General features: G+C 48.8%; 1 protein-coding gene across 1 annotated transcript in view; it reads left to right on the plus strand.

Moving 5' to 3' along the window:
* Positions 1-7,791: 7,791 nt before the first annotated feature.
* The window catches only part of LOC132223550 (uncharacterized protein CXorf49 homolog), a 44,963-nt gene continuing 27,889 nt past the window's right edge, over positions 7,792-24,865 (plus strand). The window contains exons 1-2 of the mRNA XM_059678675.1: positions 7,792-8,994; positions 10,247-10,323. Coding sequence (XP_059534658.1) covers positions 7,792-8,994; positions 10,247-10,323 — 1,280 coding nt within the window. The remainder of the gene's footprint in view (positions 8,995-10,246; positions 10,324-24,865) is intronic.

The raw sequence follows: 24,865 nt of genomic DNA on the forward strand, positions 1-24,865 counted from the left end.
CAAGCAGCACGAGTGTACTGTCTTACAGACGCGTTGGAGGTCAAGTCTGGGAGATCACAGAGGTAAAAAATTTTGCAATTCAGAACATCTACTGGGAAGTAGTAGAAATACCTCTTCAGAGAAAGCTGCTATATAGCCTATCAATATAGACAGATATACATGCCTAGACAAAGGAGAACAGCAAATACCATGAATAACCATGGTAACGAGGATTATCATTAAAACATGAAAAATCTCTAGAAAGCAAGCTGGAAGACATGGAAATATGTGATATAAATTAGAGAGACTTCAAGATTACAGTTCTGAAAATGTTCAATGAGATATGAGAAGATACAGATATGCAATTTAATGCACTCAGAAAACAAAGCAATGAACAAGATACTTTACCAAAGAGACTGAAACTTTAAAAAAGAATCAGAAATCCTGGAAATGAAGCATGCAATTAAGGAAATTAAGATTGAACCCCTGAGCATAGAAAACAGAGCCAACCAGATGGAGAAAAGAATTAGTGACATCGAAGCTAGTAACCTAGAAAAGATGCAAATGGAAGAAGAGAGAGGCATGAGAATAAAGAAAAATGAAAGAGCTCTATGAGAACTATCTGACTCCATCAGAAAAAGCAATATTAGAATAGTAGACATTCCAAAAGAGGAAGAGAGGGAGAAGGGAATGGAGAGTCTATTCAAACAAATAGAGGATGGGAACTTTCCAAACCTATGGAAAGAATGAGATCCTTGAATCCAAGAAGTAAACAGAACACTTAGTTAACTCAATGCAAAGAGGCCCTTTCCAAGGAAGGCATTTTGTATTAAAACTGTCAAAAATTAATGACAAAGAAAAAAATTCTCAAAGCAGCCAGGAAAAAGAAGGAAGTGACCTACAAACAAAAACCCATTAGAATTTCATCTGGCATGCCATGAACACAGACAATAGGGTGGTGAAGGCCTCTCTATATTAATGACCTATGTAATATTCCATTACATGTATACATTATATGTACCATAATTTACCCATTCATCTCTTGATAGATATTTAAATTGTTTCCATTGGTTGGCTATGTGAATAATGGTGCAATGAACATGGGAATGCAACTATCTATTTGGGATCCTGATTTCAATTCTTTTGGATAAATACACAGAATAAGCAAATCCATAGAGACAGCAAGTAGTTTATTGCGTAGGCCTGGAGGTGGGTTGAAGGATTGGGGTAATGGCTCAGGGGTGCAAGGGATCTTCTTGGGCTAATAAAAATATTCTAAAAGTGATTGTGGTGATGGATTTGCTTATTTGTGAATATATGAAAAGCCACTGAATAAAACATTTTATGTTTAAATTTCTTTTTTTATTGTGATAAAAAACATATCACATGAAACCTACCTTATTAACTAATTTTTAAGTAAACTATATTGTTAATTATATGAACATTATTATACATCAGATCTCTAGAATTTTTTCATCTTGCATGACTAAAATTGCACAGTCACTGAATAACTCCTCATTTTCCCCAACCCTAGCCCTTGACAACCAGCATTCTACTTTCTGCTTCAAAGAGTCTGACTACTTTAGACACCCCATATAAGAAGGAACATGCAGTATTTGTCCTTTTGTGACCAGCTTACTTTACTTACAGTAATAGTCTCAACTTTCTCCTAGCCTGAGTGGCTCAGTGATTGAGGGTTGACCTATGAACCAGGAGGCCACAGTTCAATTCCTGGTCAGGGCACATGCCTGAGTTACAGGCTCAGTCCCTACTGGGAGACTTGCAGGAGGCAGCTAATAGATGATTCTCTCTTATCATTGATGTTTCTATCTCTCTTTCCCTCTCCATTCCTCTCTGAAATCAATAAAAATTTATTATTTTTAAATATTCTTAAAGTTAATCCATATTGTAGCACATGGCAAGGTTTCCTTCTTTTTTCAGAGTGAATAATATCCCATTATATGTATACATTTTATGTATCACATTTTATCCATTCATTCATTGATATATATATTGGTTGTTTCCATCGGTTGGCTATTGTGCATAATGGTGCAATGAACATGGGAATGCAACTATCTATTTGAGATCCCGATTTCAATTTTTTTGCCTGGCAGGCGTGGCTCAGTGGTTGAGCACCGACCTATGAACCAGGAAGTCACTGTTCCATTCCCAGTCAGGGCACATGCCCCAGTTGCAGGCTTGATTCCCAGTGTGGGGCATGCAGGAGGCAGCCGATCAATGATTCTCTCTCATCATTGATGTTTCTATCTCCCTCCCTCTCCCTTCTTTTCTGAAATAAATAAAAATATATATTTTTTAAAAAGCTCTGGATTTCAATTCGTTTGGATAAATACACAGAAGTGGGGATGCTGGACTCTATGTTAGTTCTATTTTTAATTTTTTTCAAGAACCTACATATTGTTTACTAGGGCAGCTGCACCATTTTTCACTCTCCCCAACAATGCACAAGACATTCAATTTCTTTACATTCTTGCTGACACCTGCTATTTTCTTTTGTTTTATAATGGCCATCCTAATAGATGTGAGGTGATAACTCTGCATTTTCCTGGTGATTAGTGATGTTGAGCACCTTTTCATATACCTAATAGCCATTTGTATGTCTTCTTTGGATAAATGCATATTCGATTTCTTTGCCCATTTTAAAATTGTGTTACACTAGTCCCCCCCCCCCAGCCCCCCCGCCCCTTACCTATCCATGGTTTTGCTTTCTGTGGTTTCGGTTATCTATGGTCAACTGCAGTCTGAAAACATTAAATGGAAAATTCCAGAAATAAACAATTGTAAAGTTTTAACTTGAATGCCACTCTTTTTTAAATTCTTATTTATTGATTGATTTTAGAGAGAGAGGAAGGGAGGGAGAAAGAGATTTGTTGTTCCACTTGTAAGACAAAGAAAAAGACCTTTCTTGTTGTTGTTGTTGTTGTTGTTGTTATAACCTTCCATAAACTATGAGAAGCACCTGGTAATTAAACACGAAGATTGCTGGCTTCCTTGATTCAAGTTGTGTCTCTCTTCAAGCATCCAGACAGAAAGGGACTGCAAAAACAGGCTGCACTTCCCCACCACCTGCTCCTCCCTGAGGTTTTAATGACTCTGGGAAAATTGGCACCAAAGAGTTTCCAGATAGTAAAAAGTGTCCTTTTCTTTTCTTTCCAAACCCAAGTCGCCCCCTTTTGAACTCCATAATTCTTGCTCTAAGAATATTTTATACGCTTGGGAAAATGCTGATAAACACATTCCCAGGACATCTGCAGGACTGTCTTCTGGAAAGCAAACAAATTAATTTTTTTAAGACAACCTCCAGGATCTGGAAAACTTCAACACAATGCCACATTCCCCTTCCTATTTACTCCCTAATACCGTAATAAAAGAACAACCCACTCTAACTTTGGTGCCTTGTGTCCCCAAATAGCACCTGGCCCTTTCCTTCCTTGGAAAGTAAAAATAAATTTCCTCCCTGCATCTATCTCTTCTCTCAGTTGTGAATTCTTTCACAGATCATGTCACTGGCAAAAACCTAACACACTTACTTATGCATTCATTGGTTGATTCTGGTATGTGTCCTGACCAAACCAAAACCTCGGTGTATCCGGATGGCCCTCTAAACAACTGAGTTACACAGCCAGGCCTGCATGCCATTCTAAGTAGTGTGATGAGCTCTCCAGCTGTCCAACTTCAACCTGCCAGGGATGTGAATCATCCCTTTGTCCAAAGTATCCATGCTGTATACACTATCCAGCTATTAGTCCCTTAGTAACTGTCCCCATTATCAGATCAGACTATCACAGTATTGTAGTGCCTGTGTCCACGTAATCATTATTTTACTTAATAATGGTCCCAAAACACAAGACTAGTGATGCAGGCAATTTGGATATGCCAAAGAGAAGCCATACAGTGCTTCCTTAAAGTGAAAAGGTGAGTAAAATACAAAAAGATATTTTGAGAGAAAGAGACTATATTCACACAACTTTTATTCCAGCATGTTACTATAATTGTTCTATTTGTTATTAGGTTTATTGTTAATCTCTTAGAGGGCTTAATTTACAAATTAAACTTTTATAGGTATGTATATAAAGAAAAAAACATAGTTTACATAGTTTACATAGTTTACATAATATCCCTAGTTGAAGGCATACCCTGTGGGTCTTGAAACAAGCTAACACCTAGAAAATTGCCCAAGAGAAAGGAAAACTAATGTGGACAGCAAACCTGTTTGCATATGTTCATAGAAGCTTTCCTAGCTGCTTGGGTGACAGTACACTGGGACTGGACGAATACCCAGACATATCTAGGACTACTGGACACAGAGTCTAAGCTGACATTGATCCTGGAAGCCCAAAGTGTCACGATGGGCGGGGGCGGGGGAGCTGTTTGAGAGGGGCTTGTGGTAATAGAGTCTGGTTCACAGTGAGCCGACCTGGTGTTTCGATCAACAGATGAACACAGTGGTCGTTTCTCCAGCCCCAAGTTATGTGCCAGTGGTACACTTGGCAGTTAGAGCAATGAATCCCAGAGGGTCATTGGTCTGTGGGGTAAGAGCTATCGTGGTGGGGAAGGCTAAGTGAATCCCCTGATACTGGCCCCAGCCCAGGCCAAGATAGTAGGTCAAAACCAAAAATGGGGATATTGCGAGAAGGGCGTTAGCAGAGATTGGTGAGGGCCTACAAAAAGCAGGGAAACTGGAGCCAGTAGAGCCCCAGGGATGAGGAGAGTGGGGGAGGTGTGGAGAAGTTCTAGGATTCTCCCTGTGGGGTAGAGAGGGAAGGAGGATGGGAGGGAAGAAATGGAAATGGCCAGAGGGATGCTGAGGTTTCCACTGGATGGTTGGGTAATGTTTCCTAGGACCGTGGTGGGTACAGGAGATTTTGCTATAGCCTTCCTCATCCATCTTAGCAGGTCGAAAATAGCACACCATGTCTTTAAAAGTCACTGGGAGGAGTGGGGGAGGGCATCAGCTACACACAGGCAGAGGTTGGGGGGAGGGGAGGCGGGGCACACGTGAGGAGGAGGATCAGAGATTTAGAGTGTACCCAATCTCCCTGCTGCATAACCTTCTCTATCAGAGCCAGAAAAATTGGGTCTTTGAGTGCCCTCTGGCAAGAGGTGTTCAGACAGCTCCGGCCTCTCTAGGAGATCAGCCAGAGTAGGCTGCAGGAGGGAGAGGCGACTGGAAAGACAGAGGAGTATGGCCCGACCAGGCATGGCTCAGTGGATGAGCATCAACTTATGAACCAGGAATTCATGGTTGGATTCCTGGTTAGGGCACATGACCAGGTTTCAGGCTCGATCCCCAGTAGGAGGTGTGCAGGAGGCAGCCAATCAATGATTCTCTCTCATCATTGATGTTTCCATCTCTCCTGTGCCGAGCCAGCTCAGCCAAGGGTTCAAAAGCCTGAGTGAGGGCAGTGAAGGATGAAGAAATGACAGACAAAGAGAATAAGCTGGGTCTAGGGGTGGATCTTCCTGTGCCTTGCTGAGGCCACAGAGAGAGATCCAGAGGCAATCTGAGCCTTTATTTTATAGCCAGAGGTAAACAAGGCAGTGGTCACCATAGTTACAATGTTCTTGTGAGTTTCACTTGTTTTGGCAGCACTTGCTACATCTCCCTCAGCCCATTAGCTTCCCAGATAAGATCTAGGGAGCGACATAAGGTCAAGCCTAATTATGCTAAGGGGACTGTGCCCTCTAAGCTGGGACTGGTTCGTGGCATTGCCAACAGGTCAGTCCGAGGCTTAACCCCATAGCCGCACCCTACATTCTCCCTGTCCCTTCCTCCCTCTGAAATATATATATATATATATATGTGTGTGTGTGTGTGTGTGTGTGTGTATATATAATGTTTTTAAAGACAGGGGAGTATGAATGGGAAAGAGAGGAAGAAGTGTGGAAGGAAGGGAGGAAGGATGTTGGAGTAGGGGTTGGGTGGCAAGCAAGTGGAAATTCTAACACTGGAGGGCCTTATAGAAACCAAGGCAGGGCCAGGGCTGCTCAGCTCAGGAAAGCTGGGAAGCTGGGAAGCAGGCGGTTCAGGAAAATTTGAGAGACAACTGGCGCCCTGGCGGGCTGCCCACTGGTAAGCATTGGCTGTGCGTCCTCCCAGGCCTTTATATCATGTCTGTAGGCACACCTATATGTACTCTCAGACCTTATATCGGATTGACTAGTTTCAAAAGACAAGTTAAAAATGTGTATCCGAGGCCATTGCTCTGCAGCTTGCTGTGTGCCTTTGGAATCTGTGCATTCTTTGGACTGGGGCGTTTTCATCTACCCAGTGAAAAGATGTAGGGTGCATACACTACACTGCATTCATCCACCTCCTTCCTGGTGGGAATTTAGAGTGTTGCCAGTGTTTCCCACCACCCTTGAGCATGTGTCCTGATGCACTACACGTACCAGCGTGTGTCCAGAAGGTGCACTCGGCAGAGGTCCATGCCTGGTCATGGAGGGAATGGGCGCTTTTTCATTTTTAAGATTTTCTGCTCCAAAGCAAGGGCTCTGGAGCGGGACTGTCTTGGTTGCTTTGTGATCCTGCCGCTGATCGCTACAAGCCCAATGGCCTTGAGCCAGTGGCCGAACCTCTCAGTGCCAGCTTCCTCACCTGTAAGAGGGTGGTGACGGCGAGTACTTCAATCGTAGCATGGTCGGGAGGATGTGTTGCTATTGATCTACAGCGCTTAGAAGAGTGCCAGGCACGTAGCAAGGGTTGTGTAAGGTGCTTTTCCCGGATTCTGCGCAATTGCCTCCCCAAACGGTTCTTCTGTGCCTGCGCACAGGCCGCCGCTCCCCTCCCCCCAGGCCCCCCACCTCGGCCACTTCACAGTGGGCCAAGCACGGGCTTGCTCATAACCTCTCCCACCCGTGGGACGGTTAAGCTCTGTGATTATTGCAGACCTGCTGTGAAAATGGGTTTACGGTTTGCGTCCGTGTCCCCAGGCTCAGTGATGGTGAGCATCTTTTGGGGTGTGCACTGGCCATGGGGAGTCCCCCTTCTTTGAACTGACTCAGAGTGGGGGCGGGGCTGAGGGAGGGGGCAAACCCCAGCCCTTCCACCAAACCGGCCCAGCAACACACAGCCCTGGGCCGATTTGACCACCCATCCTAAGGGAAACGGAGTTGCGACAGCGACCCTGCCGCCCGTAAATGCCTCAACTTTGCTCCCCGGGCCTTTATGGAAAATGTATGTGGACCCACCGCTGACCACGCGCTCGGGTGTGCGTTCCCCTGTTGGGTCGTAAGTGTTGTTGCAGAAGAGTGGCTGGTGCTTCACCTCCATCCTGAGCTTGCACCCTCACCACCCACCCCTCGACCCACCCCCCAAACAGGTGCATCATCTCCCCGCTTCGTACATGGGAAGCGGAGGCTAGGTGCTTTGACTCCAGTCGGACAGTAGGTGCCTGGCCGGGGGAGGCGGGGCAGGAAGTGATGGGAGGAGCCCGCCTATGACCACACTCCTCCACCGGGTTGGCTTCCAACTGCCACTGTGACGTCGCACGCACACATGCACGCACGCATGCACGCACGCCTGGACCAACCAGAGGCCCTCCACCCTATTGGCCAGGGCCTGGGGGGCGGGCCTAGAAGGGGCGCACTGATTGGCAGGCGGCGGGACACGCACCAATGAGAACGCCTGGACGTTGATGGCTCTTGGGAGTCGCGCACGCGTGGAGGCCACCGCGTGAGCTGCCTGTGGTGACAAAGGCTCTCTCGGAAGGTCAAGGCCTCGCGCTCCTGCCGCTGCCTGTGCTCAGGGCGACCGTTTACCCTGTGCCTGGGCTGTCGGGACTTGGCGACATGAGCTCCCCCAACAAGGACGAGGGGTCTGTTTGGGGAGTGGGGTCCCACCCAGCGGGCGGGGAGCAGGCCGGTGGACTAGGCCCTACTTGGGGGACGCCCCTGCCCAGCAGCCAGGACGAGGGCGCGTTCTCAGACCTCGAAGGCTTCCAGGACGAGCGGGAAGTGATGGAAGGGATGCTTTGGGGTTGCGAAGGCCGACCTGGCTCCCCGGCCGACTTCGACGGGGGCCCTCTCGACTACCTTGCCGAGGAGGCCGCGGTGGCCACCCTGCAGCAGCTGACCGACCGGGATCACCTGGCTGTCCGCAGAAACCCCTCCCCAGAGAGCTGCTGCGACTCTGAGGCGTCCGCCCTTTGGGTGGACTTGCAGGCAGGTCCCGAGGGTAGAAGCTCGCAGGCCTATGGTCTGGTGGGATCTCGGCGGCCTTCCACAGCCCGGCTGCCCGTCATGGAGCCTGCGGGAGGCCGGGCCTGGGGAAACTGCGAAAGAGGAGCTAAGAATAGGTCAAGGGTCACCGTGGGTCCCCAGTGGTCCTCGGAAGAAGGCCTGGTGGGCTGGCCTTCCCACTCCGAGTCATCAGATGAATTCAGCGAGCTGTACCTGCTGAGTTTGAGCCTCTATGGCAAAGGAGGGGGCCAGGCCAAACCCAGGAGCCTGCAAGACACACCCAGACACTCGGGTGCCCATGCCAGGGACAAGTTCCTTTGCATGCCAAGTTCCTCTTTCCTGCCCTCCGCTCCCCCACGACTGGCTTCAGTTGGGGCGAGGCGGGCTGTTGGAGAGCTGGACGTGTCCCGTGGGAAACCCCAAAGTGTGGTCTGCGGGAAGGCGGGGAGCAGGCCCAGCTACCTGCCCGGAGCCGCTGCTGCAGGCAGCCCGCCCAAGGCCACTCCTGGAAGGAAAGTGGCCCAGGAGAAGAAATCCCTAGCGGGGGCCTCCAAAGTTGCCCCCCAGGGTACCTTCCCTTCCTGGGGGCAGGGAGTCTCAGCAGCTGCCCTGGAGCCAGCCACCTTCCCCCCAGTCGCTGGTGGTCCGGTGCTTGGGAGGGGCAAGGGGTATTCCTTGGACCCTTTGGGAACCACACAGCCCAAGCACACCGGCGCTGGGCAGAAGAAGTCTGGGGCCAGGAGGAAGAAGGGGTCCCTGCCGGTGGTGGTAGAAGAAAAGGAACCGCAGAGCGACCCAGGCCCAAAAGTCCAAGTGAGTATGAGGCCATGGTCCTCCCCGCTCCCCAACCCGCCCTGCACTTCTCTAGGCATGCTCCCTCTGTCCCTCCTCAGGGCTTGTCATTGGGCACCCTGGGTCATTAGGATGCCAGATCTGGGTGGTTTTAGCCAGGGCAAACCCTAAGCTAGCCCTCCATGTGTGCCAGGCACCATTCTCCGCACCTGGCAAGTTTCCCCGCTAGGGTGGTAGGGAGGGCTGGGGCAGCTGGTTTGGATCGGGGGACCCCTTAAGACTTTGGGCCCCAAAGCTTCAGTGTTTAGAACCATCGGCTCCCTGACTCCTACTTGCTAGCTGCTCCCCGAGCTGTCCTTGCAGGGGGCCGTGGGCTGTCTCAGCACCCCACTGTTGTGTCTAGCTCAGCCTGGCCTCCTGACCGGGGCTGACTGAGGGCGAAAGTGCTGATGGGGTCCGCCTCTGAACTGCCTTCCCTATTCCCTGCCTCACCCCAGCCCCTACACACACACACACACACACACACACACACACACCCACACACATCCCGAGTCCAAATAAGTGAGAAATTTTTATTTCGTCCTCAGACACACAGTCCAGGGCCATTCTGCCGAGAATGCAGCAGCGGTGAAGGCCAAGGCAGAGCCGCCGGGGTTCCAGGACAAGCACAGCCCTGGGCCCTGAGCCAGGGAGAAGTCCTGCCCAGAGGGCCCACAGCCTCCAGTGAGTCCCGTGGGTCTGCTGGGAGCGGCAGGGAGAGAGGCTGAGGAGGGAACCCTCCTGCTCTGGCTCCACCAGGGGCTCAGCCCTGCTCCCTGCCTCCCTGCCTGCCCAGACAGCTTCTCCCACAGGAAATAGGGTGTCTGGACAGGGCAGGGCTCGAGGCACTTCATCCTCTGCCTGGGGTTTGTGCACAGGGGTGACTCTCGTGGCTGTGCCCCAAACTGCCACTCCAGACACAGAGTTTCAGCGGAACAGGGCCTTTTCCGATAGGTCGTGTTGGGCCACTGGGCTCGTCCCAGGGGCTGGTTTTGCCTGCAGCTCTGCAAGCATCCAACCCAGGGCCACACACAGTGTTGGGGACCACAGCCGTGGGTGGGCTGCCCCTGGGGAACAGGCGAGGCAGGCCCAGAGAGAAGGGTGGAGCTGCTGGGCAGAGCAGGGGCAACTTGCTGCCAGCAGAGGGGGGTGCTGCCTCACGTGAGACCCTGCTAAGCCCTTTCCACCTCCCTGGGAGCTTTGGGAGCTGGATTTGGTGTCCTTTCCCTCTCAGGTGACCAGGCACCACGTGGACATCCCCCAGCACCGGAAAGGCAGCAGCAACCACCTGGAGCAGAGGGTTGTCCTCGGGTAACGCTTCCTCTGGCTCCTAGAAGTGCATTTCTGAGCTAGACTGTGGGTTGTGTGTCCAGATTAAACCGACCCGTGCCTGTCCCCTCTCCCCACACCGCCGCAGCCGCTGCCCCATCCCACACCTCCAGGAGGGCATGCACCTCCTTTTCCCACTGAGGAGCCCATGCGGGGCTAGCCCAGGTGGTGGGGGCGGGGTGTCGTCGAGGGGAGAGGAGGCCTGAGTATACTAATCATTTCTCTTTCTCTGGTGTCTGCTGGCCTAGTGCCCGGAGCTGCAGAGACAAATATACGACCTTAGACAGCAACTAGGTAGGAGGAACCTCTGGCTGGGGCAGGGGCAGGGGCAGGGGCAGGAGCAGGGGCAGGGGCAGGGGCAGGGCCAGACTTCAGTGCCTTAGCTTGGGGCTGGGGCAGGCTGCAGGTACAGGCGGCCTCACAGGGCCCAACATTCCTGTGGGGAGGAGAACTCAGCACGCCTGGCCCTGGAGCCTACTGTGCATGTACAGCTAGGTGTGTGGACAGAGAGGAAAGAAAGTGTGGTCGGAGCTACAAGCACACTTTGCCACGGAGAACCAGTCCTAGAGATCTTCTCTCAGGACGGACGTCTAGAGATGCCTCGCTGATTCTCCCTTCAACTGCTGCTTGCTGTGGCTTCTGTGGGTCTTGTTTGTTTGACAAATTCTGAATGGCTCTGGTATGCCCCAGAGCTTGCGTGCTGGCACACTTTGTCCTGTTTGGAAAACATTTCCACACTTAATTCAAGTGGTGAGTGACTGAGTCAGGCCCAGGGCTCCTTGGGTAGGGACTGGAGGGGGTTTCAGGTTGCAGGGCTAGGCGGCTTCTCGATCCCTCCATCTGGAGTGCCTGCTTATGCCTCTCTCTGTTGCAGCGGCCATGCAGTCCCTGGCTGACAAGTTCCGGAACCTTTGATGTGAGTGTTACACACACCATACCCCTTCCCACAGCCGTGGCTGTTGAGGAGGGCTGTGGGCTGGCCCTGGCTTGAGGCTCCTCCCCGACTCTGCTCTGTTGGACAGGTGGAGCCCAGCATCTTGGTGCAAGAGGAGCAGCCCGGCAGCTGCGGCCAAGCTGGTTCCCTCCTGTTCCACATCAGCCAAGGCTTCCTCTCCCCCTCCTTATGCCTCCTCCCCACCCCATTTCTCAGCAGTTTCAAATTAAGGCCCCTCTCAAATTCTGTGGTCTCACCCTGGCCGATCTGGCTCAGCTGGCTGGTTGAGCATTGTCCCGTGCACCAACAGGTCACAGGTTCGATTCCGGGTCAGGGCACCTGTCCAGGTTGTGGGCTCGCAGCCGATTGATGTTTCTCTCTCATGTCCATGTTTCTCTCTCTCTCTCTTTCTGTCTCCCCTCAATAAAAGCCTGTTTGTTTAAATAAACAAACCTCTGTGGTCTCTCTTGGGGGCGGGGGGCGGGGGGACAGGTGGAAGAGGGGATCAGGGCAGGGAGGGATTGGAGCTGCTCCATCTCAGCGCTTTTTCCAGAACAATACCTCCGGCATTCTGTGGTGGGCCTTCTGCCTGCGGGGAGTCTGAGCCAGCCTCTGATAGGAGCCTTGCAGCCAGAAGACCAGGTCGCCCCCGGGTCTGGGCTCTGCCTGGATCTGCCTGGCCACATTAGCTTCTCTCCCCTTTCCCCTGCAGGCCCTCTTGGTGTTCAAAACTCCTCCGCGTTTGGGGTCTCATGCCATTCATTGCCCATTTCCCCTCCCCTTCAGCAGGAACTCAGGACCCCCTTCCAGAGCTCAGTCCCTCTTTCCCACAGTCATTGGGTCTCCTCCCATCTGCCCTGCTTTGCTGTCTGAACACGCTTGATCTCCCCATGGCTTTCCTTCGGTGGCCTTCCCTGCACCTCTACTCCAGCGGGTGTAAAGAGCACACTAGAGCTCATCTTCCCCCTTCCCAGGACCAGTCCTCCCTGTGGAGTCCTTCCCTCCCGCTGGCACCACCTCAAGCACATGGACAACTCTGCCAGCCACCCGGGGGTCGGCCTCCTCCCCTCTTTAGCTCTCACCTTTGACGCTCCGCTCAGTTCTCCCTCCTGGGTTTCAGTAGAGAGGTGGAGGCAGAAGCCACAGCCCAGGGAGTTGAGGATCACAGGGGAAGGTACGGGAATACAGAGGAAGAGCAAGGGTTAGACTCCAGCCTGAAGGACAGGGAATGAGTCTGTTGTGGGGGCTGCGGGCCAACCTGAGGAAACTGCCTAGCAGAGGGTTCACACCCTGCCTGCCCTAGCCCACTAGTGCCCCTCCTCCCGCCGGTTTCTATGGCGAGGGTGGTTGATAAGTCTCCGTGTGGTATGTGGCCCCCTTCAAATACTGTATTTAACCAGCCCGAGACACAGGTCCTCCTGGAAGTGGCAGTTCTGCGCCCCCGCGCAGTCTCCCCCACTGCCTCGGCAGGTCACACAAGGCTGAGTCTCACTCTGTGCTCCCTTTCCCCTTCACTGAGAGCTGGGGTCCAGTTGCTTCCCTGAGCCAGGACCTGGCAGGGCTGTGCGGGCCTGGGACTCAGAGGGACACAGACTTGTGTTTGAGTGAGTTGAGGGTTGGTTCTGCCAGACTCCATTCCCCCAGAGACCGGTGTCAATATACACACACACACACACACACACACACACACACACACAGGCACGCACGCACGGCGGGGCAATGGTGGATAGAACATACGAGGTTGGAGAAGGGGATCTGGTTTGGAATAAAATTAACCGGGGATAATGTCCCTTGATGTGGTTCAGGCAGTAAAGGTAGTAGTAGAGACTGTGGGACTGAGTGAACCAAAGCAAGGGTGGGGTCTACTCTTTTCAAGGGGCATTGCTAAATTCCTGACACATTGGGTGGGGGTGGGGGTGGGGGGAGGGTTTTTGCGGGGCTGGGAATGATGCGGACGTCACCAACCCCAAGGCAGGGCGTCCTGACACCCAAAATGTGGGAGTTGCTGGAGGTGGCTCTGGATCTTACTCTGCGATCCTATGGCTTCTGACAAAGGTGCGTGGATGGAGTGAGAATGCAGAGGACAGGCCCAGACAGGCTGCATCCTAGGGTCAGGGAGCTCACGTAGAGACTGCCCCTACAGTAGCCAACCGGGGCATGGGCAGGATGGGCGCAGTGAAGATGGGCAGTAAAGAGTGATGGCGCCTGGGAAATAGGGAAGACTCGGTTCCACCCTCCTTCCTCCATATTCTCACCCTGTCTCCGTTCCGGGCCCTGTGGCATGAGCTCAGGTGGACAGACCATCACACATGCGATGGGACACCCACAGCCCTCAGAGCCAGAAAAGAACGTTCGTGGGACTTCATCCTTCCACTTCAAACCCCTCTCTGGAGAAGGTGGGCTTGGTTGCTCAGGCTATGGCTGTGATCCTGACCCAGTGGTTATTTCTCGGCGGGGTGACATGCTGTCTGAGTGACGAAGTTTGGGAGAGATTTTCCAGCTGGGCTTTCTGCCCACAGAGACATACATGGGGGCGGGTTGTGATGGCGGCTAGTCCAGCACCAGCACCGCCCGGGAGCCCTGGGGCCCTTGTCACCAGGGAGAGGAAGGGGAGAAGTGCATTGAAGGGGTCGTGGGAGGCAGGAACACGACCCGCGGTGGCTAGCTTTGCCAGCCTCCCTTCCCTCCTCTGAGCACACAACCTCCCTCTTTCATTTTCAGACCAACCACAGCACAATGATGGTGCTGTATACTTGCATGTCGCAGGCCCCTTCCAGTTCTGGAGTGGGTGGGGTTGGGGGAGGGGGGGGAAGTGGCAGATACTTGGACATAGATTTTGGAAACACATCGGGGCCCCAAGAAAACTGACCTGCTCTCCAGCCTGGGAGGCAGTGGTGGCTGGCCTGAAGAGCCCCAGTTCCCAGCCTGCCTCCTTCTGCTACTGGCCTAGTTCCTGGGCAGACCCCCCCTTCCCCACCCTCACCCCTCACCACCATCAACAGCAGCACCACCAGGACCAGCCAAATGCTCTTTCCGGACTCTCTGGACTCTCTGTGAGGATTGGCACACACAGGGGATGTAGTGGGAAGTGAGCGCTGGATAGGGAGCTAAGAGTGGTGGGCAGAGCAGTGGTGCCCAAAGATGTCCATGTCCTAATTCCTGGAATTGGCTGATATGCCACCTTGCCTGGTAATGCGGAGGGGTGTTTAAGGTTACAGGTGGTTAAGGTTACAGGTGGTTAAGGTTACAGGCTGCTATTCATCTGACAGAGGTTCACAGACTCTCCCTGTGCGTTTACCAGGTCCAGCCGACCCGCCTGTGCTGCCAGGGTGGCCATGTTGACTGTACCTGCCTGATTCCAGGGGGCACCATTAGCGCGACTGCAGGGTGCTGCTTGCCCCTGTGCTTGTGCAATGTTGACATCCTGCTAACAACCACTCAGATGAAGATGGAGAACATGCCAGCAGGCTTGGACCCTCCTTTTGCTCCAGGACAATCATGTCCCCATCCCTGGTCCTCCTGAGGTAACTGATGTCCTCGTAATGGTTCCCGATAACCGTTCACTTCCTTTCAAAGGTTAACATTCGCTATTTAATAAACAACCCTTCCAAAGTTATAAAAGATAAATGGCATGAAATCAAATACTATGTATATTTGTAAAACACACTCTGAATATAAACACAATTGTAAAAGCATAAGCCTCCAATGTGATAAGTAATTATTAAGTGGTCAAGTCATGTAACACTACCCAGGGGAAGAAAAGGTACATTCACCTCCAGAAGTCCCATGCATGTCCCTTCCCGTGAAGGAAGCCAATGGAAAACTGCATTCTGCATGACTCCACTATATGACATTCTGGAGAAAGCCCTCCTATAGGGACAGAAAACAGACCAGTGGTTGTCAGGGCCTGGGGGTTGAGAGACCTGAGGAATTTGGGGGTGATGAAAACGTCCTATGTTTTGGTTTTGGTGGTGGCTCTGTAAGGACTCATGAGACCCTGTGTGTAAATTATATCTCAACAATCCCAACTTTTTAAAGACATTGTAAAAAAGTACATTGCAAAAAGCTTATACCTACTACTTTGATTCTGAATATGCTATCACAATTCTCTCCTATAATCTGTTAATGTGGAGTATCATATTACTTTACTTTCTGAAGTTAGATCAAGTTTGTATTCCTGGGATGAATCCAGTTTAGTCATTGTATATTATGTACTTTCCTTCTTATACCCATAGGGTCCATTTGCTAATATTCTGTTTCTGATACTTGCTTCTGTATCAGGAGTGTGTGGTTGACCTGTGATTTTTGTTTCTCAAACTGTCCTTGACAGGATTTAGCATGAAGGTTATCTTTAAAAAATGAATTACGGAGTGTCCCTCCTTTTCTACTTTTCCCAAGGTCTGTGTCAAATTAAACATATTTATGCCTGACGTTTGTCAGAATTCAGTGGAAAAGCCTGGAGTTTCTTGTGAAAAGCGTTGTTTTTTTTTTTTTTCTGTTGCTGTATTTGTTGATGGTTGTGGAGTGATATAGCCTGGCTATTCCTTTCTGAGTCAATTTGGGCAACTTATGTTTTTCTAGACATTGGCCACCTTTTTCTAAGTTTTGAATTGGAATAAAATGGTCCATAATATCCTCTTCCTCCCCAAATTTTTCCTTTGTCTTACAGATAGGTGCAAGAAAATTGCAAAGAACATCCATATATACTTCACCCGGATCTCTGTTTCATCTCTTTCTCTCTCTCTCTCTCTCTCTCTCTCTCTCTCTCTCTCTCTCTCTCTCTCTCTGTCTCTCTCTCTCTCTCTCTCCCCCCTCAATAAAAGCCTGTTTGTTTAAATAAAGAAACCTCTGTGGTCTCTCTTGGGGGCGGGGGTCGGGGGGACAGGTGGAAGAGGGGATCAGGGCAGGGAGGGATTGGAGCTGCTCCATCTCAGCGCTTTTTCCAGAACAATACCTCCGGCATTCTGTGGTGGGCCTTCTGCCTGCGGGGAGTCTGAGCCAGCCTCTGATAGGAGCCTTGCAGCCAGAAGACCAGGTCGCCCCCGGGTCTGGGCTCTGCCTGGATCTGCCTGGCCACATTAGCTTCTCTCCCCTTTCCCCTGCAGGCCCTCTTGGTGTTCAAAACTCCTCCGCGTTTGGGGTCTCATGCCATTCATTGCCCATTTCCCCTCCCCTTCAGCAGGAACTCAGGACCCCCTTCCAGAACTCAGTCCCTCTTTCCCACAGTCATTGGGTCTCCTCCCATCTGCCCTGCTTTGCTGTATGAACACGCTTGATCTCCCCGTGGCTTTCCTTCGGTGGCCTTCCCTGCACCTCTACTCCAGCGGGTGTAAAGAGCACACTGGAGCTCATCTTCCCCCTTCCCAGGACCAGTCCTCCCTGTGGAGTCCTTCCCTCCCGCTGGCGCCACCTCACGCACATGGACAACTCTGCCAGCCACCCGGGGGTCGGCCTCCTCCCCTCTTTAGCTCTCACCTTTGACGGTCCGCTCAGTTCTCCCTCCTGGGTTTCAGTAGAGAGGTGGAGGCAGAAGCCACAGCCCAGGGAGTTGAGGATCACAGGGGAAGGTACGGGAATACAGAGGAAGAGCAAGGGTTAGACTCCAGCCTGAATGACAGGGAATGAGTCTGTTGTGGGGGCTGCGGGTCAACCTGAGGAAACTGCCTAGCAGAGGGTTTACACCCTGCCTGCCCTAGCCCACTAATGCCCCTCCTCCCGCCGGTTTCTATGGCGAGGGTGGTTGATAAGTCTCCGTGTGGTACGTGGCCCCCTTCAAATACTGTATTTAACCAGCCCGAGACACAGGTCCTCCTGGAAGTGGCAGTTCTGCGCCCCCGCGCAGTCTGCCCCACTGCCTTGACATGTCACACAAGGCTGAGTCTCACTCCGTGTTCCCTTTCCCCTTCACAGAGAGCTGGGGTCCGGTTGCTTCCCTGAGCCAGGACCTGGCAGGGCTGTGCGGGCCTGGGACTCAGAGGGACACAGACTTGTGTTTGAGTGAGTTGAGGGTTGGTTCTGCCAGACTCCATTCCCCCAGAGACCGGTGTCAATACACACACACACACACACACACACACACACACACACAGGCACGCACGCACGGCGGGGCAATGGTGGATAGAACATACGAGGTTGGAAAGTGGATCTGGTTTGGAATAAAATTAACCGGGGATAATGTCCCTTGATGTAGTTCAGGCAGTAAAGGTAGTAGTAGAGACTGTGGGACTGAGTGAACCAAAGCAAGGGTGGGGTCTACTCTTTTCAAGGGGCATCGTTAAATTCCTGACACATTGGGTGGGGGTGGGGGTGGGGGGAGGGTTTTTGCGGGGCTGGGAATGATGCGGACGTCACCAACCCCAAGGCAGGGCGTCCTGACACCCAAAATGTGGGAGTTGCTGGAGGTGGCTCTGGATCTTACTCTGCGATCCTATGGCTTCTGACAAAGGTGTGTGGATGGAGTGAGAATGCAGAGGACAGGCCCAGACAGGCTGCATCCTAGGGTCAGGGAGCTCACGTAGAGACTGCCCCTACAGTAGCCAACCGGGGCATGGGCAGGATGGGCACAGTGAAGATGGGCAGTAAAGAGTGATGGCGCCTGGGAAATAGGGCAGACTCGGTTCCACCCTCCTTCCTCCATATTCTCACCCTGTCTCCGTTCCGGGCCCTGTGGCATGAGCTCAGGTGGACAGACCATCACACATGGGATGGGACACCCACAGCCCTCAGAGCCAGAAAAGAACGTTCGTGGGACTTCATCCTTCCACTTCACACCCCTCTCTGGAGAAGGTGGGCTTGGTTGCTCAGGCTATGGCTGTGATCCTGACCCAGTGGTTATTTCTCGGCGGGGTGACATGCTGTCTGAGTGACGAAGTTTGGGAGAGATTTTCCAGCTGGGCTTTCTGCCCACAGAGACATACATGGGGGCGGGTTGTGATGGCGGCTAGTCCAGCACCAGCACCGCCCGGGAGCCCTGGGGCCCTTGTCACCAGGGAGAGGAAGGGGAGAAGTGCATTGAAGGGGTCGTGGGAGGCAGGAACACGACCCGCGGTGGCTAGCTTTGCCAGCCTCCCTTCCCTCCTCTGAGCACACAACCTCCCTCTTTCATTTTCAGACCAACCGCAGCACAATAATGCTGCTGTAAACTTGCATGTCACAGGCCCCTTCCAGTTCTGGAGGGGGTGGGGTTGGGGGAGGGGGGAGGAAGCGGCAGATACTGGGGCATAGATTATGGAAACACATCGGGGCCCCAAGAAAACCGACCTGCTCTCCAGGCTGGGAGGCAGTGGTGGCTGGCCTGAAGAGCCCTAGTTCCCAGCCTGCCTTCTTCTGCTACTGGCCTAGTTCCTGGGCAGACCCCCCCTTCCCCACCCTCACCCCTCACCACCATCAACAGCAGCACCACCAGGACCAGCCAAATGCTCTTTCCGGACTCTCTGGGAGTATTGGCATACACAGGGGATGTAGTGGGAAGTGAGCGCTGGATAGGGAGCTGAGAGTGGTGGGCAGAGCAGTGGTGCACAAAGATGTCCACGTCCTAATTCCTGGAGTTGGCTGATATGCCACCTTGCCTGGTAATGCGGAGGGGTGGTTAATGTTATAGGTGGTTAAGGTTACAGGTGGTTAAGGTTACAGGCTGCTATGCATCCAACTGAAGTGCACAGACTCTCCCTGTGCGTTTGCTGGATCCAGCCGACCCGCCTGTGCTGCCAGGGTGGCCATGTTGACTGTACCTGCCTGATTCCAGGGGGCACCATTAGCGCGACTGCAGGGTGCTGCTTGCCCCTGTGCTTGTGCAATGTTGACATCCTGCTAACCACCACTCAGATGAAGATGGAGAACATGCCAGCAGGCTTGGACCCTCCTTTTGCTCCAGGACAATCATGTCCCCATCCCTAGTCCTCCTGAGGTAACTGATGTCCTCGTAATGGTTCCCGATAACCGTTCACTTCCTTTCAAAGATTAATAATATTCACTATTTAGTAAACAACCCTTCCAAAGTTATAAAAAATAAATGGCATGAGTTCAAATACTATGTATATTTATAAAACACAGTCTGAATATAAACACAGTGGTAACAGACCTATACTCGAAAAATTATAAGACATTGAAGGAAGAAAATGAAGAAGCTACAAATAAATGGTAACCTATACTGTGCTCATGCATTGGAAGAATTAACTCTGTTAAAATGTCCATACTCCCCACCCTGGCTGGTATGGCACAGTTGGTTAGAGTGGGTTTCCATTTTCTAAATGGTGGCTGAATTTCCAAGGCAACCTTTGAGAGTTTGATTCCTGATGGGGGCACATATGGGAGACAACTGATGGATGATTCTTTCATACATCAATGTTTCTCTCTCAAATGAGTAAATCATATCCTCAGGCGAGGATTAAATAGAATTAATTAATTAATTAATTAATTAATTAAAAATGTCCACACTCCCCAAAGCAATCTATGGATTCAAGGCATTCCATGTTAAATTACCAATGGTGTTTTTCACAGAGCTAGAACAAATAAACAAAAATAAATTATATGGAACCAGAAAAGACCACGTATAGCCAAAACAATCATGAGAAAGAAGAATAAAGTTATAGGCATCACACTACCTAATAAACTATACCACAAGGCAATAGTAATAAAAACAGCATGGTACTAACATAAAAACAGATACAGAGATTAATGGAACAAAATAGAGAGCCCAGTAATAAATCCATGCCCATATGATCAATTAATCAATGGCAAAGATGGCAAGAATATACAATGGGTTAAAGATAGTCTCTTCAATAAATGGTGTTTGGAAAATTGAACAGATAGTTGCAAAAATATGAAACTAGACCACCTTCTTACACCATATGTAAGAGTAAACTCAAAATGTATTATAGACTTAAAACCGTAAAACTCATAGAGGAAAACATAGGCAGTAACCTCTCTGATATTTCTCTTAGCAATATTTTTTCTAATATATCTCTTGTGGCAAGGGAAACAAAAGAAAATATAAACAAATGGGACTACAGCAAACTAAAAATTTGGGCAGGATTCCAAGATGGCTGCAGAGTAAGTTGAAGCTCTGTTCACTTGCTCCCAACTCCGGACAGGTCTTGCAGCTAAACTGCAGAGCAATCAGCTTGAAAAAAACAGTTGAAGTGTGGCTGATCTGAAATAATGAAAGCAGGGAACACAGAGGAATGACAGAAGGAGATGGGGAGAGGGTGATCACCCTTGTGTATGTGCATGGCTGGGAAGCTGGAGGGATATTGCAGCAGCAAAACCCTTGCCTCTTGGGAGTGTGGGGTCTCAGGACCATGTAGGTAGCCCCAATCCAGAGCAACAGAGAAAAGCAGGGGAACCTGTGTAGCATCTGTCAATGGGAATCAATGGTGATTCTGTCAGCCTTGGAGTGCCGGGAGCCGGTCCATTGGAGGTTCAGACTGCATCATCCCAGGCAACAAATGATGCAAGGTTATTACAATAAAAATGGCCAAGGTTAAAGACAGAGAATCTTAAATGCAGTAAGGGAGAGATAGTTATCTACAATGGGAGTTCCCATAAGGCTGTCAGCTGATTTCTCAAAAGAAACACTTTAGGTCAAAAAGGAATGGCATGAAGTATTCAAAGCAATGAAAAATCAAGGATCTGAAATCAACACCACTCTATCCAGCAAGTCTATCATTTAAAAATGATGGGGAAGTAAACGTCTTCCCAGACAAAAAAGGATAAAGGAGTTTATTGCCACCAAACCAACATTGCAAGTAATGTTAAAGGGACTGCTGTAAGAAGAAGAAATAGAGAGAGGAACATAGGCATAAAGAATAAAAATGACAATAAATACCTATAAATAATAATCTCAAATGTAAATGGAATACATGCTCTAATCAAAAGACATAATGTAGCCCTGGCCAGGTGGCTTAGTTGATTGGAGCATCCTGCCATACACCAAGTGGTTTGCAGGTTAGATTCCCAGTCAGGGCACATACTTAGACTGTGGATTTGATCCCTGGTCTAGGTGCATACTGGAAACAACTGATTGAGGTTTCTCTCACATATCAATGTTTCTCTTTCTCCCTCTCTCCATTCCTCCATCTCTAAAAATCCATGAAGGAAAAATATAACCCCAGGTGAGGATTAATAAAAAGACATAGGGTAGCTGAATGAATAAGAAAACATGACCCATATGTATGCTGCCTACAAGAGACCTACCTTAGGACAAAAGATTCACATAGGACCCTAACCAGTTTGGCTCAGTGGATAGAGCATCAGCCTGCATACTGAAGGGTCACAGGTTTGATTCTGGTCAAGGGCATGTACATTGGTTGCGGGCACATTCCCAGTAAGAGGTGTGCAAGAGGCAGATGATCAATGTTTCTCTCTCATCAATGTTTCTAACTCTCTATCCCTCTCCCTTCCTCTCTGTAAGAAATCAATAAAATATATTTTAAAAAGATTCACATAGGATGAAAGTGAAAGGATGGTAACAATTTTTCCATGCATATGCAACAAACAAACAAAAATCTGGGGTGGTAATACTTATATCTCACAAAATAGACTCCAAAACAAAGGCCATAAAAGGGACAGCAAGACCAATGGAACAGAATACAGGACCCAGATATTGACCCAAGCCATTATATTCAATTAATATTCGACAAAGGAAGCAAGAGCATACAATGGAGTCAAAACAGCTTCTTTAATAAATGGTGCTGGGAAATTTGGTCAGATACATGCAAAAAAAATGAAAGTAGATCACCAACTTACACCATACACAAAAACAAACTCAAAATGGATAAAGAACTTGACTGTAAGATGGGAAACCATAAAAATCCTACAAGACTCCATAGGCAGTAAAATTGCAGACATATGTTGTAGCAATATCTTTACAGACACAGATCCTAGGGCAAGAGAGAAGAAGGAGAAAATAAACAAATGGGACTACATTAAAATAAAAAGCTTCTTCAAAGCAAAAGAAACCATCAACAAAACAACAAGAAAGCCCACTGCATTCGAGAACATATTTGCCAATGTTATCTCTGATAAGGGTTTAATCTCCAACATTTACAGGGAACTCATACAACTCAACAAATGGAAAATAAACAATCCAATCAGAAAATGGGCAAAGGACCCAAATAGAATCTTTTCGAAAGAGAACACTCAGAAAGCCAAGAGACACATGAAAACATGCTCAAAGTCACTAATCAGCTGAGAGATAAAAATCAAAACAACAATGAGGTACCACCTCACACATGTCACAATGGCTATCGTCAACAAATCAACAAATGACAAATGCTGGAGAGGATGCAGAGAAAAAGGAACCCTCCTTCACTGCTGGTGGGAATGCAGACTGGTGCAGCCATTGTGGAAAACAGTATGTAGTTTCCTCAAAAATTAAAATTTTTTTTAACCCAGTAATACCACTTCTAGGAATATATCCCAAGAAAAAAGAAACACCAATCAGAAAGGATATATGCACCCTGTGTTCATAGCAGCACAGTTTACAATAGCCAAGATTTGATAACAGCCTAAATGCTCATCAACAGATGAGTGGATTAGAAAACTATTATACATCTACACCAGCGGTTCTCAACGTGTGGCTCATGACCCCTTTGGGGGTTGAATGACCCTTTCACAGGGGTGGCTTAAGACCATTGGAAAACACATATATAATTACATATTGTTTTGTGATTAATCACTATGCTTTAATTATGTTCAATTTGTAACAATGAAAATACATCCTGTATATCAGATATTTACATTATGATTCATAACAGTAGCAAAATCACAGTTTCGAAGTAGCAACGAAAATAATTTTATGGTTGGGGGTCACCACAACATGAGGAACTGTATTAAAGCGTCGCAGCATTAGGAAGGTTGAGAACCACTGATCTACACAATGGAATACTATGCTACTATAAAAAAGAAGAAATTTTTACCATTTGCCACAGCATGGATGGAACTGGAGAACATTATGCTAAGTGAAGTAAGCCAGGAAGTGAAAGAAAAACACCACCTAATCTCACTCATTTATGAATAATAAAGACCATTATAACCTGATGAACAAAAAGATAGATACAGAGGCAGAGAAGCATCGAACAGACTGTCAAATTCCAGTGGGAAAGCTAGGGAGTGTTGGGGTGGGTAGAGGTAAGAGATCAACTGAAGGACTTGTATACATGCATATAAGCATAAACAATGGACACAAGACACTGGGGGTAGGGTGGGGTGAGGGTATGTGCCGGGGGGTAGGGGAGGCTGGGGGAAGGTCAATGGGAAAAAAGAGGAGACATGTGTACTACTATTTGTAATACTTTAAACAATAAAAAAAGAGTAACCTTAAATGACATACTAGATCAGATGGATTTAATTAATATTTTCATCCCAAAGCTGCAAATAAACCTTTTTCTCAAGTGTACATGAAACATTCTCAAAGATAGACCACATGTTATGACACAAAATAATTCTTAACAAATTCAAGTGGATTGAAATCATATCAAGCATCTTCTGAAATTACAATGGCATGAAACTAGAAATCAACAATAATAAAAAGAAACCCTCAAAAACATTGAAACATGTGGAGGCTAAATAGTAGGTTATTAAACAATGAATGGGTTACCAATGAGATGAAGGAAAAAATTTAAAAAAAAACTTCCTGTAAGCAAATGAAAATGAACACACAACAACCCCAAATCTGTGGGACACAGCAAAACAAGACCTGAGAGGGAAGTTCATAGCATTTACAAGCCTAACTCAAGAAGCAAGAAAAATCTCTAAGATACCATCTAACCCAAGAACTAAAAGAACTAGAAAAAGAACAACAAGAAAAGCCCAGAGTAAGTAAATGAAAGAAAATAAGAAATACCAAAGTGGGGAAAAATGACATAGAGACCCCCAAAAAATCAATGAAATCAAGAGCTGGTTCTCTGAAAAGATAAACAAGATTAATGAACCTTAAGCCAGACACATCAAAAAACAAAGAGAGAAGACCCAAATAAATAAAATCAGAAATGAGAGAGGCAAAGTACCAACTGAAATCACAGAAATACGAAGGATTGTAAGAAAATACTATGAACAACTATACGCCAACACATTGGACAACCTGGGTGAAATGGACAAATTCCTATAAATATATAATGTTCCAATACTAAATCAGGAAGAATCAGAAAACATGAACATACCAACAACAACTAAAGATATTGGAACAGCCCTAGCCACTTTGGCTCAGTGGATAGAGCTGAAGGGGTTTGATTCCGGTCAAGGGCATGTACCTTGGTTGCAGGCTCGATGCCCAGCCTTGGTTGGATCCCTGTGGGAGGCAACCAATTAATGTGTCTCTCTCACATTGATGTTTCTCTCTCCCTCCCTTGCACTCTCTCTAAAAATCAATGGAAAAAAATCCTCTGGTGAGAGGATTCACACACACACACACACACACACACACACACACGAAAGAATGAAATTGGAACAGTAATGAAAATACTCTCAGCAAATAAAAGTCCTGGACTAGATGGATTCACAGGCGAAATTTTCAAAACATTTAAATAACTAACACCTGTCCTCATCAATCTACTTCCCCAAATTCAAGAGTAAGAAATACTTCCAAGCTCT

Source organism: Myotis daubentonii, chromosome X (genome assembly GCF_963259705.1).
Source record: "Myotis daubentonii chromosome X, mMyoDau2.1, whole genome shotgun sequence".
Classification (NCBI taxonomy): Eukaryota; Metazoa; Chordata; class Mammalia; order Chiroptera; family Vespertilionidae; genus Myotis; species Myotis daubentonii.